This window comes from Apteryx mantelli, chromosome 2 (genome assembly GCF_036417845.1).
Source record: "Apteryx mantelli isolate bAptMan1 chromosome 2, bAptMan1.hap1, whole genome shotgun sequence".
In the NCBI taxonomy this organism is placed as follows: domain Eukaryota; kingdom Metazoa; phylum Chordata; class Aves; order Apterygiformes; family Apterygidae; genus Apteryx; species Apteryx mantelli.
This window is the reverse complement of record NC_089979.1, coordinates 51,548,236-51,562,009: the sequence shown is the minus strand read 5'-3', so window position 1 is coordinate 51,562,009 and position 13,774 is coordinate 51,548,236. Positions and strand designations below refer to the sequence as shown.

Sequence of the window (13,774 nt, the reverse complement as noted above, 5' to 3'; positions counted from 1 at the left end):
CATTTGTATTGCTATACTGCATCCCTCATTGCACACCTGGTTCTCCTTACACATAAAATATTACTGACGCTAATAGAACTTGCCATTTAAAAAGTATTTCCACATGAAGCACTGTGGGGAAATTCATTTTTACTATTAAGGAAAAAGCTCACATAGGCACTTACCAAGAAATTGTTAGTATATTGGCAGTCATGACAAAGAATAACGGTGATAAGCTAGCAGTGATAACCTGTAAAATTGAAAAGGAAAAAACTTGATATCACAAGTGAAAACTGAAATATTTTTGTTGAAATTAAATTTCTACACAAGCAGTCACATTTTGTCTTATTTTTTATTTTTAACCCTTAGATTCAGTAACTAAAACAGATAGTCAATGGACTGGAGAAACCCAGTGAGACAAACACACTGCTGAACACGAAACTACCACTCCTGCCAAACCTCCCTCCCCTACATACGTATAGGGAAACACAGGCACTTCCTTTTTCCTCTGGCCAGGAGGAGGCAGGCCAGAAACCCTAGAAAGACCCAACACACAGGGAAAGCAATAGCTGTGCAGCCAGCAGCAGGGACCTGAAACGTAGGAACCACTAGGAAAGCACGTAGGCTGCTCATTAGGCTGGGAAACCAATGAAGAAGATAGTATGACTGTTACACACTGCAACTGTATTTTTACCTCTGGAGAACTTAGGATGCAGCAGAGGCAGGGCAGGGAACCAGAGCAGAAAGTCCTTTGTTGCCCAACCCAGTTGGTTTAGCCTGGAAACCTGCTAGCTCTTCTTTGCTGATAGCAGACTAGACTTGGGACAGCAGTCAGGCCTTGGGCTTGAAAAACTATATATTTCTGAGAAAAATGAGAGCTTGATGTGCATTTGCGGATGTAGAAAAGACAAAAAAGGAAAAGGATATGGGGCAAGGAAAAGACTATGGGGTAAAGAAAAACAATGCAATTATGGTATTCTTATACTCCAAATCTCTCATTACACCAAGGTGTCCTCAGAATGGCTCAGAGAAGATGGTGGCAAACAACTTCATATCTTTATACCACTGATCCAAGAAGCAGCTGGAAACAGCTAGTTCCTGACATACAATGGTTTGTAATATATCCCTGTTTCAACAGCTATGGAGCTACCACATCTGCACTCTGCACTCAGTTTTGGACATTTTGTTGCCAGATGGATAATGTAAATGGAAGGAGTTCAGAGAACAGTGACAGAGTCATTAGATGGAGGGATTGATTTTCAGTCAACAGTTAGGATAAGCAATGCCTGTGGGAAAGGAAGACATGGTAGTGATTTACAAATGCTTGGGAAACACAAGCACTGAAGAATGAAAGGAACTGTTTAGGATAATACAGAATTGCCTAAGTAAAAAGATGAAATTAAGAAACAAAACATCTAAATAATTATCAGGAAAGATTTCGTAATAGTTGTTTGTCTAGTTGTCTCCCAGGGGAGACAGCAAAAATTTCATTACTTAATCCATTAAAGACTTGTTAAAAAACACTAATAGGTGTGCAGTAGGGAAGCAAATGCCAATTCAGAGTAAACTCTGCACACCAGAACTTGGAATAAGTTTGTTAGTCAATACCTATTACATTTGTTATGGTTACATTTGAAAAGACAGGGTTCTGAGGCTGCCTTGAGTGTAATCATCACAGAATCAAGAGCAGCTGATCAGGAGAAGATGGCTGTACATCACTCCTCCAGCCCCAGTCCAACAGTTAGCTGGAGAGGGGAGCAGCCTGCAGTAACCTAAAGCTGGCAGTGAGGCCACACAATGGCAGCAAGCACCACACAGAAGCTGTGGGGTTCAATGGGCCCTGCAGAGCTAGAGCCTCTGCTGGCCTCCTTGGGGATGCTCTCTACTTTAGGGAGAATTGGAGATGCACAGATGGCTTTTTTCTTCCTTGACATTACCCTACATCATGCCCTGACTGTTCTCCATTTGCCTATGGCACAGGTGCCTTGCACAGGGAATGAGGCAGAAGCTGGATTTGGTCCAGGAAGGACACCATAGGACTGCAGATCTACTCCATTCCTGCACAGGAATCAAACTGCTGGTATCAGAACAGCCACAAACGCATCACCTGATACGAACTGCCCATCCATCAGACTTAAATATTTCTGCAGTGCCTATCATAGTAGCATACAACAACACGGGCAGTGTTGAAAAGCATGAAGCTAACAGAAAATATAAGTTTCCACTGCAGTGGAAAATCAGAGATATGTATTAGTACTACTACTCCTCCCTCCTCCACTGTATGCCAGTAAAACATGTATACAAGCAAACCTGTGAATAAATAGATGCACCCAAGAGAGACTGAGAGAGGAGAAAGACAAGTCACCAATTGAGAGTTATTCTTCAGAACTCAAGAAGATGATATTGCAACTGTCCCCATTGAGGTCACACCTTAGACTGTTTCATATGCAGCCAGAGGGAGTAGACACACTAAACAGTGAAACTCTAACCATTTGGAAGCTGAATCTGTTATGCAGCTTACCTAAATACAGCTATGCTGGGTATCTGTCAGCTCAAATGCAGCATTTTGTAAAATAAAAGACTCCACATCTCATTCTAGTAGGCTAGATCTTCTCCTTACACACCTTGCAGGAACTACGTTAACCTGCACAGAACTATTTCTCATTTACATCAGGGCAAATGATTGTAGAGTTAATTGTACTGTGCTTATCTTAGGCTAATGCTAGTTTAGTATGTAAAAATGTACAATATCCATTACCAAGCATGTAAATAGGAATTAATGAAGGGTGGCAGCCGTGATATCTACAGAGCAATTCTTTTCTTCGAGTTGCTCTCCTGAAAGAAACTGTATTTGAGAAGTGGCACAAGTTGAAGTTGTATCAGCCACTCCATTATAACTATGTTTATTAGAAACTTGAAGAGGCCAAGAACAGAGAAACAGGCATTTAAGAACTCTCTGAGAACAAGCCTTATCAAAAACAATACACCATTCTACTGTGATCATCCCAAACCTCTGCAAAAACGCTACTGCAGCCTGTAGCCTTTCGGACTATTACTGCAGAACATATCTATATTTGAAAAATTATGTAAGAGTGTCCCAGTGCCAAAGAGAAACAAAATGCGGGTTGGAAGAGCACATGGAGTAAGTGTGTGCAAGAAAAAACAAAACAAAAGGAAAACACATTGCTAAAATGGCCACCTTCTCTTGTTTATACAAAAGAGGAACGCATTCAAAAATGAAAAACAAATTTTCAGGGAAGTCAACCATATAATTTGTTCCAGGGGAAGAATGTAAAATCTAGGGACATAGTTCAGAAGCTATTTTTTTTTACTACATTTGAGCATTTATTGAAGTGTTTTAAGTGCACATGTATTTAGATAAAAAGAAAAAAAGACACCTACATTGATGTTTTGAATGTCCTTTAAAAAAAAAAAAATCATGCTAAGTGCAGTAATCTCCTTTTCCTCACTTTAAAGGTCACAGTTGTCTTCTCAGGCACTCGGATGCCTTAGGAAAAGGAATAAGCTTACAAGACAAAGAAAACCAAGTAAAGGGCAAACTAAAGTTGATGATTGCAAAATCTATTATGGTGTTGAATCATTAAAAGATGGAAATAAAATTTTAATTAGCTATAACCAGCATATTATAAACCAATTTCCCCATGATTTTGACATATAGTCACTAATTCCACCAAATGATTCACACTAGATTGGTGAGCCCCAACCACCTTAGGCACAAGAATAGTTCCATTCACTCTGACTCCTTATATGCTTAAAAAAATCTGTGCCCGTGCAGTACTGCAAAAGCTACTTTTAAAGACATTTATACTGTGAACATTTCTACAAAATTCTGACACAGCTTTCAGTAATTAGGAAAAAAAATCCAGGTATAGCATCATTTAAGAAAATATTTCCATGTGAGCTGAAATTGTTCCTGAGAAATCATTTCAAACACCTTCCTGCACAAAAGGATAAAACATTGCTTCTTAAAATAAATCAGTCTAAATTTAATGTACCACTCTGTTGTACTGTGGAAACAACACCCATTTAGAAGGAGCACTTGATTAATACATATTTACCTCAATTTCAAATATTTCTATAGTTCCAATCACTGAACTATTACAGGTAATTATATCAGTAAACAAAAATCTTGGTATTACAGACTGCATTTGCTTGTCAACAACTCAATCAAAAACAGTTCTAGCTCTTTACAAAGTGTGTATCAGCAGGCAATTGAGGGAAATAACTTTATCCTTGTGATAGATAGCTTCATCTGGAATCAGGTCTGTGAATAAACAGAGTTTGCTGATCTCCAGCCTAGGAGAAGAAAGAAGTTTAGAGAAGTGATTACCTCAAACACAAGGAGGATGTTGTAGGACTGCTGGAGCAAAGACTGGGCCTGAATAGTTGGATAATGAAACAAAACAGAAGGGGCTTCTTTACACAGATATTCCAGTACAGGGAAAGAACAAGAGCCAGAAAACAGAGGACAATACAGCCCTGTGGCTTGCTTATGCCACAGACAAGTGCCTTGAAATAGCAAACCTTTCACAACTTCATACTAGAAGTGGGATCAGACCCACCTAGAAAAGATGACAGAGCAGAGAAATAGACTCAGTCGTCACCTTACAACCCGCTCCGTACAGAGGGAAACATAGCCTGTGAGATCTCTGCTCCTGTCTCTGACTAGGAGTGACATGTTCTGAGGAGGTTCAGTAACTGATCATCGTAAATAGTGAAACGGAAGAAGGTGGAGCCTGAACTGATTTTACATAATGGCTATGAACATACAACAGCTCTAATATTTGTACACCAGAGAAATCAGGACCATCAAAAATAACTCATCGGGAGCTGATAAGGCCTGAACTGTGTAAGGAATCACTTAGGAGGAATAAAGTTCATCTCTGTTTCCTCTGCAGTGAAATGGGCATATACTGCTGGCCTGAAAGGTTGAGCTCTGGGTAGATAAGTGGACAGTAACCACTGGCACACCACAGCCTGACAAACCAGAGTAGTGTGGGGATCTAGAGCATTAACCCACAGGAAGCAGGATGGCCAGAGGTTTCAAACGCCTTGGTTAGGAGAGATTCCCAGATTCAATTCCCCACCAAAAGGGGTGAAAACTTAAGGCATTTCCATCATTCTAGGAATCAAAAGACAGGCCCAGAAGCCATACAACATTGCACAAATTGTTTGTATCATTTTTTACATTCAACAAACTGCACTGAAGGACAATACAGTGCTTAAGTTTGCGATCCAAGGAGAAGCTGAGAGTCGATTCCACAGGTGCAGAGTTCACTCCACATCAAGCTGAACTATTGGCAGCAAGAACAATGATATTGTCATTAAAGAGCTGGACACCAGGCTAAGGTTCATAAAGCACAAATATCCTAATGTGTGGAAACATTTGTTGCACTGTAGGAGCAAATCCAGCATGTAAAGTCAACCTTGCACAGGGAAAAAGGAGGCATAGGAAAGAATGTGCTCTCATACATCTAGATTTATAAATTTGCTTTATGAATCCATGAGCATAGGGAAGCATTGTTGCCACAAGCTTTAAAGAGATCCCAAGGAACTTTGATAGATACACACAACCCATGATGTGAATGATTCCCTCTTTCTCCAAATCACATTATAGCTGGATGAGAAAAAAAGTTCCCAATGGAGAGCCAAATTTGTTTCATAGAAGGTTTTTCAGGCAACAGAAGGAGGAGCGCTCAGAGAAGGAAGAAAAATGCTAGAAGGTGAGTGGTATGTATTCTGGAAGGAAGATATTTTGTAAAAGGGAAAAGGGGTGGTGAGGAAGAGAAACAAAGCAATACCATAGGGTTAAGCTGAGATATATAAATTGATAGGTACCAGGAGAGCTATGCATATCTATGCTTACATTTCACATTCTTTTTCCTGACATAAGTCCTATGCACCAACTCTCTAACCAAGGTTGTCACTGGCCTAGGAGAAAGGCCTCAGGCATGTCCATTTATACTGAAGCCACTGGGGCTGGAAGGGGCTCCCTCTTTCCTATATCCAGAGTGTGAAGCCTGCGTCAGGTCACAGGAAATCTGGTAGGACCTCTCTGTCCAGGAATTAAGCTGACAGTCAAGTCAAATGGTTCATGAGCTTCCCGAAGAAACTGGAGGAATGGAGGATGCAACTGAAATCCCAGCTGGCACCAGGGATATACCAGATACACAGTGGCAGCAAGGAGTGAGCTCTTGCCAACAGTTCAGGCCTTCATGCCATCAACGTCAGTTTGTTGGAAGACATTAATTAAGGTGGCAGACATGGAGATGATACGCACACAACCAGTGACCCCGGCATTAGTGTGTACAAACATGGTGATGCTTTGGAATATGATGGAATGATACCCTTTTTTATTCTGATAATCCTGGTCTCCTTCCAACAGGAACTCTAAGGATATGTATGTTCCACTGATGGGCCCTGACATAACTGAGCCTACCCTTTCTCCAGAAAGTTCCAGTGCTCTCCCAGACATCTTCAGCCCCAAACAACCAGGCATATATTGGCCAGTATACAGACTTCTACACTTCCACTGTAGTGATGGCTGCAACGGACTTGCCAATACTGAAACCTCTGGCCCTAAATCTGTACAAACTTGATATAGTCAACCTCCAAAAGGCAAGACCAGAAATGAGTATTCTGCCTTTGCAGAACCAGTAGTAACTGATGGCACAAGGTATATACTGAAGTTAGGAGCCTGTTGTTAGATGCTAATGATGCTAAACAAAACCAAAGTAACATTGTTGGCCCATTTGTACTGATGAGGTGCCTCTAGCAATTTAGCCATGTCATTGAGTTATGGCCACAGAGCATTTTTGCCTCTTCCTAGAGACTCCCACCCTCTCTTACTCTTCCCCAAGCTTGCTGAAATGTTTCAGTGCAACAAAGTCAGTGTGAAGGCTGATAGTAAGGAAAACATTGACCGTTCACAGAAGTCCACATGGTGATGACTTCGTGCAGACGAGATTAGGGCAGGCCAAGTGCTGGAGCAACTTCCAAGATACAGGTGCCAACTCCAGAAGTGTCTGATGGTATGTAATAGAAATGAAACCGGACCACTCCAAAGGCATCGCAATCCTTCAGAAAGGAAATGGATAGGACATTCCAGCTGGGGGCATCTTCACTGCATCAAGAGAAATGACCTAATGGAGGAACGTAAACCTGGCTAGAGACACTACAGGGTAAACTAGCTACTTCCTCTGCGTGTTTTATTGCTGTAACTGTTAGGGCTGCAATCCATTCCTGAGTTCCACTATTGTCAGGACAGACTCAAGCATCTGCTATTAGGGCAGACAGTGACATTAATATCCAGTCCCAACTGAGCTTGCCCACACCTCTGTTAGAGACAAATCTAGTCAAGAGCTCCTGACTCCTTCCCAGTGTCTTGGAAAAAGGATTCCCTGAACACTAATCCTAATCAGCTAGTCATGTCCTCTCAAGGATAAGAATTAGTGCACCTGAATTCAGTATGAAAGACTTAAGATGTGCGTTAAGAAAAAAAAAGCTTTATAGAGAAAGAAGCAAAAAATTAGATTGTTCAGAGAACTCTTTGCTGAAGGACATTAAGAACAGGCAAAAATCAAAGTTGGTCCAGCTTCTCAATTAGATCTATCTCTGACCATATAATGTAAGAAAATTCTGGTGAAAGTATGACCCCTGAGGAAAGTGACTTAATGACAGGAGATAGCAATGGCATCCTAAGAGCTCCCAGTTCTTGACTAAGCAGACACTTGAACCCTGGGAGATGCAGAAATGTTGGATCAGCGTTCTTTCACTGCTTTGCCTCCTCCACAGACCAGAGTTGTGATTACCCACAGCCCCTGTGGTGGCAATTCTCAGATAGTTCAAACCAGCCAGTTCTGAGTAGACAAATATGTCATTCTTGACAAAAATATATTTGATCCCTTCCATCCCTGATGTCACAATTACCTTATGGAAAGGTTTTCAAACAGCAAAATCTGGGTCTGGATTTTGAGTATCTAACATTTCCAAGGTATTCAGGAACACATTGTTCATACAGCCAAGAACAAAGATTTGGATATTTCCAAAATTTAGATGTTGATTTAATCTTCCTATGTGGAATTGAAAGATATGGGGGAATTTAGTCCAGACAACTGATTTTTTTTTAATATTACAACTATACTTTTATATACCCTAGAAAAAGTATGTTTCTTCTGATTCACTCTTAAACTGCTAGTAAGTTAAATGCCATGATTCGTGCTGTAAGTGAACACAGAATACTTTATGGAAGTTTTCCTTAGTTTGTGTACACAGAGCCAATCCATTTAACCTCACTTCCCTAAACTGCCAAAACCTCTGTCCTTACAAAAAAGGATATTTTTTCCAAAGACTGTTTTGAAACAGCTCATCAAGTTCACTCACTGTTCAAAATAAATCTTCCCATTTATCATCAGGTCATCTTCTCAAAACATCAGGAAAAAGCTTCTGATGTACGTAACCTTTGTTTTCATTCTACTGGTGGAATTAAAGCAATGTCAGGCTTTTTATAGCCATAATATTTGTTTTGTCCTTCTTCTGCATGTTTTAACCAGCTGCTAAGATAATCATCAAAAATCACCAGGGAAATGGATCACTGTTAGTGCCACTGAAAACAGCTAAATCAAGATAATCCAGTACTACCACAAAGGCAAAAATTACAGTAGGCAAAATCAGCAATAACATTTTCTTTCATTTCTTCAGGGAAAGCCACTGATATAATTTCCGAAATTTCAGAGTTACGTCTGTTTTGTGTATTTGTGTATATACACACACACACTCACCTGAGAGTGAGTATATGTACACTCAAATATAAAATGCTATGTCGGGTATAGGGATCTAGCAAAAACAAACAAACAAAAAAATCAGAACAGGAAAAAAGGAAGAGTTTACCTTTTAATGCCATCATCTGTATTCATTAATTCACATGAATTCTCCAAACTATTAACACCATTCCTCATTGTTTACATATACTTTTCAGTTCATGTGGACTACAAGCCATTTCTATCTAGCTCTCCTCTGCTTTACTACATGCAAATTTAAGGCAACCAAGCATTGCCAAATGGGAAACTTCTTTGCACCTAAGCAAGAATATATTGATCCAGAGAGATCCATTAGCTACAGAAACAGCTGAACAAGGCCGTGACTCTGATGGACAGGGACATCCAAAACAAGGAAGAACACTGCAGGACCTGGACCTCCTCTGTCTAAACCCTGACTAGAATGGCCCAGTGTGCACTGACAAGCCCTTCTGAAATTACAAGCCTTGAGGTCTTTGTAGATCAGATGCTGATTGTGGAGTTTCACCAACAGCATAAAGCCAGCACTGCATGGCAAGAAGCATCTGCCAGGCACCAGTAAGCTCACTGATTATGGAAGGCTGTTACAGGCACTGGAAATTTTATCTGGGCAGAACACGGAGCAGAACAAAACTCCCTGCTGAAGATGACAAACATGGTACAGATCTTTTCTCACAAAGATAGGATGGAACTATAACTAAAGTCATGCCATCTGGATTGTTTGTGAATATGGCAGGGAAGAATCAAAGAAAACAAAGAAAGAACAAATACACTATTTTATTCCTATGGTCATCAGCCAAAATATAGCACTGTAACAGCTGCAGATACTGTCCACAGAAGATTTCCCCACTTGTTCTCTCCAGTCCTACAGAGTACCTGAACGAATCCTTCAAAGAAAATCAGACAAAAATCAGACTAGCATTCACTATTTAATTTCAGGTCAGCTTTGGGGATGAACTACCATGCAAATAAAACGTCCCTGGAAGCTTTCAAGCATACTGCCTATTATAATAAGAAGGCCACAGTCTGGATCATTTCTAGAAGCTTGAACAATAAGTACTGGCTCCTTGTAAACCATATTTGAAGTGCTGAAGTCAATCTCTGGTTTAAAGAGATACAGCAAGTGAGGGCAAAATTTCTCCACCCAATTCTCCTGTAAAGCCTCCTTCCCCCAGATATCAACTCAGCTGTACTGATCAAAACACTGAAAGGAACTGTGAGAGATTTTACTTCATTCTGAGGACTTGCTGTTATGAGTCCAGACAAAAGGAAAGAGGAAAATATGCTCCTTAACTGCTTCAGGTAATAGAGGAGCCCCTTGAAAGAGCAGAACTAAAATCTACTGACAAAGAAGGATTTTAAGCAGAGTCAGCTTTTTGTAAGGAGAGGGGGAGGAAAAAAAAGAAAAAGAATCTTTAGCCTTGAAACCAAAAAAAATGGCCCTTCCAAAAGGAAACAGCAATGCCATGATCCTGCCTGCAAAGCTGAGCAGCCTGAACAAGGGAAACAAACAATTCAAAGTGAAACGTGTTAGAAAAAGGGGGAAAGCAAAACAGGTTTTGCTCTCAGTTCTGCTTACTAGTTTAAAGGTAGTTTGAGCATGTCTACCTGCATTGCTCTCACAGTCTGACCAAAGTACAGACATGCCCTAAGGATTTTCATTCCCTGACAGACTTAATTGGAGACTGATATAGCCACCTTTTCAGCACACACCACAGCATGAATTTAGCAGAAAGTGCACTGAATTCATGTATTACAGCAGTTAGGTGTACTTTGCTCACAGAAGGAGGACTCTGCTCAGCTCTGCTGCAGTTGTTCTACGAGAAAAAGGAAGAATGAACCTTTTTAGCCCCCCACATCCCTGATCAAGAGGTGTATGGGACTGGGCAGGGTTGTTACTTAAATGATAGCCTGGTGCTGCTGGCACCATGGCAACGATGGCACCATGGCAATGGTGACAGTCAGCAATTTCATGATCTACACCATTTAGATCCAGCCACACAGCAGTTTTACCAGCTGCTCTAAGTCTTAGATCCTTTTTTTCACATTTGCCTAAGTGCCTGCACAGGTCCCAGCTTCCCTAGAGTACACTGTCCTTAGAGGAGGTTTGGTCACTATCTTCTGCCTTGTCCTTGTATTTTAATTCTAAATTTTGAGCATTATTAGAACCACAATGGCAAATTCAAATGGTTCTTTAAGAACATAATTAGCTTCATGCACTGTAACCTGAAATCAGCCAGTGTCTAAGTATGCCCTGGCAGTCAAATGCCTAATGATAATGACAAAACTTAGTTCTAGTGTAAATAAATCTATTTACATAGCAATTAACTTCTACTCCAACTTAAAATCAGCTACATGTGCATTTAAAAAAAAAAAAGGATGAGAAAAAGAAAGGCAGAAGGGTTGATTAAATGACAAACAAAAGCAAAATAAGCAGCCTGCCTCCTAAAACATTTTCAGAACAGAGGAGGTATATGTGCTCATCTCCAGTAAAACCAGATATTTGTAAGGGTTTGTTTTTTTTTAAAACCACACTGATACCCAAAATAAAAATCTGTATCTCACAGGGGAGTGTTTCTATACTTTAGCTTTTCAATTGCTACAAGAAAGCAGATTTCTTAAATATCTCCGGTATGATTTTAGAAGACAGAATCCTCTGCAATTCTATGCCTAGATACGTGTACATAGTTCCAACAGCTAGGGAATTAGCTATACATCTTCTACTTCAGTCACATTTATGAAGATTTCCTCAGTGTTGTTTTTTGAACATTCTTTTTGTTCTGCGATCTGATGAGTTAACCAACACACCCAAGACCCTGATCCTGCAAGTGCTCCCAGGGCAAAACTGAAGCAATAGGTGATTGTATCAGCTTCCATAAACTCATTCAGAATCCAATCCTATCAGATTAATATATTACCAAGGATATGATAAAGTGTGTGTGTGTGTGGGGGGGGGTTGTTGTTGTTTTTTTAAAGGAACCTGGAACATCATGTGAATGCCAAAAGAACTACTGAATTGTTGGCTAACTTCATCATTCTTTTATTCCTTGTAAGACAAGGTGGCCAAGCTATTTTTCTTGAACTGTACGCATCTCATTAGGAGTTCAGCTGTGGGAGAAAATGAGCCACCTGCAGATACTGAAGCTGTCATTACCAGGTCATCCTGAAACCCAGCTGTATGCCCAGACCCATCCTACAGTGCAGAAGGGTCTTGAAAAAGCCCCTTCTCTCTTGCTTCTGAATCACCTTCAGAGATCCCTCTGCCCTCACCTTTCTGAAGTATGTGACACCTGCCTAATGGCTCTCAGCCATCCAAAGATTTTGGTGTAAAGCTCATGGACTGCCTGTCTGATTCTTGGAGACTCCTTCGTTTCCTTGGTTCTGTACTGTCTCTCTCCCTTTTTTAAAAATCATACAAGAGCCACCACAGAGAAAGATAAACTTTATATTGCATATACTTTATATTGCATAGCCACATTACGATTGTTAAATATGGAAAGTAAAGAAAGATATCTGGGTTACTGAATGTAATAAACAGAATTCACACAAGACAACTGCCCTCTTATTAGGAATTCAGCGATACCATGGTCATACAGTATTTATAATGATTAGACATGAACAAGACAAGACTTTCTCTTCAGAAAGGCCTACATCCATCATGGTACAAATATATATCAATATATGCATACATATATAAGATTATATATATAGTATACTAAATATATAATATACATTACTGCTGGGTTATGACTGGAATATTCAAATGCATCATAACTCACTAATTTCTTGCAAGGAATGAAAGATACCTTGAGACCTTTAAAAAAATTCTTTTGCCACTTGTAAAACACTAGATTTGGTTGAAAATTATGGTAGCTATTTCTTTTTGGACATCAAGTAACCACTCCACCCTACCTTCACTCAAAGACAAATATCAGATGTCCTGTCGTAATAAAGAGAAAACCAAAACAAGAAGCATGTGCTCTCTGCTACTGGAGATAATAGCCAAAACATACATTTCCCCTTCCTATGACTAATGAGAGCTGGTGAAGTGCCACCAAGCTTCAGCCTATAAAATGTAGTGTGGTTACAATACAGAATTCAATTTTAACCATGCTTCAGTTCATATTTAAATATTTCTCTTAAATGTGACCACTGTAAATGTAATCCAGATACAAATATTTCTCTGGCTATTCAGCTTCAGCATTAAAGAGGAAAAGAGAAAACCTTGTGCAATTCATGTAAGTTCTCCCTGAAGCATGCTTTGCTGACATGAAATCACTATCAGTCATGATTCAAACAGGTGCACATACATGTTCCAGATTAATAGCATCTGTTTAGCTGAGGCTCTGAAAGTAAGAGGCAGAATTGATTCAGCAGCTGAAGTCTTGTCAGATAAAGATAACAAAGGTCATTTGAGGAGGGATAAGAGAAGGCTTCATTAGGCCAAATAATTTTGATTCTGTCAAGTGTTTTTTTCCATTCTTGCTGTTACAAGATGGATTGTTGATTCATGTAAATTTGACCAAAAGGTGAAATATTTTTGTATTTCTAGGTTATACCAAACTTAAGTCCCAAAGCCTCCCACTTCCCATAACTCCTTCATGCGTTGCTCTCTTGCAGCATCAGCAAGGAGTGTTCTGCACAACCATATTTCTTCTCTGTCATTTCAGCCTGTCAAGGAGTTGCTTTTCCTTAAACTCTGTCCCACTACTACAAAAGCCTTAAACTGCTCCTGACATTTAGTCTCTCCTCTGAAAGTCTCTCTCCTCTGAGCTCAGAAGTTGGCAGGGCAATTCATCCTGTTGTTCTCATTTTATGTATTATTAAATATTTGTATAGTGGAGTAAGTATTCATTGAACAACAGCACCAACAGCAGTGAAGTGTTCCACAGACACTCTTTTGTTGGAATGGACAAGAGTGTTTGTTTACTCAAGTGCTGGCTGGTGCCAGAGACATCAGGAGAATTTAAGATCCTCCC

At 40.0% G+C, this 13,774-nt stretch overlaps 1 protein-coding gene across 4 annotated transcripts in view; it reads right to left on the bottom strand.

Moving 5' to 3' along the window:
* TMEM241 (transmembrane protein 241) overlaps positions 1-13,774 on the bottom strand; it is a 61,661-nt gene that overhangs the window by 4,777 nt on the left and 43,110 nt on the right. For 3 of the 4 annotated variants that reach the window (XM_067290637.1, XM_067290639.1, XM_067290640.1), the window contains one exon: positions 165-229. The exons of the other annotated variant lie outside the window; for it this stretch is intronic. In XM_067290637.1, coding sequence (XP_067146738.1) covers positions 165-229 — 65 coding nt within the window. The remainder of the gene's footprint in view (positions 1-164; positions 230-13,774) is intronic. 4 annotated transcript variants of the gene reach the window in all.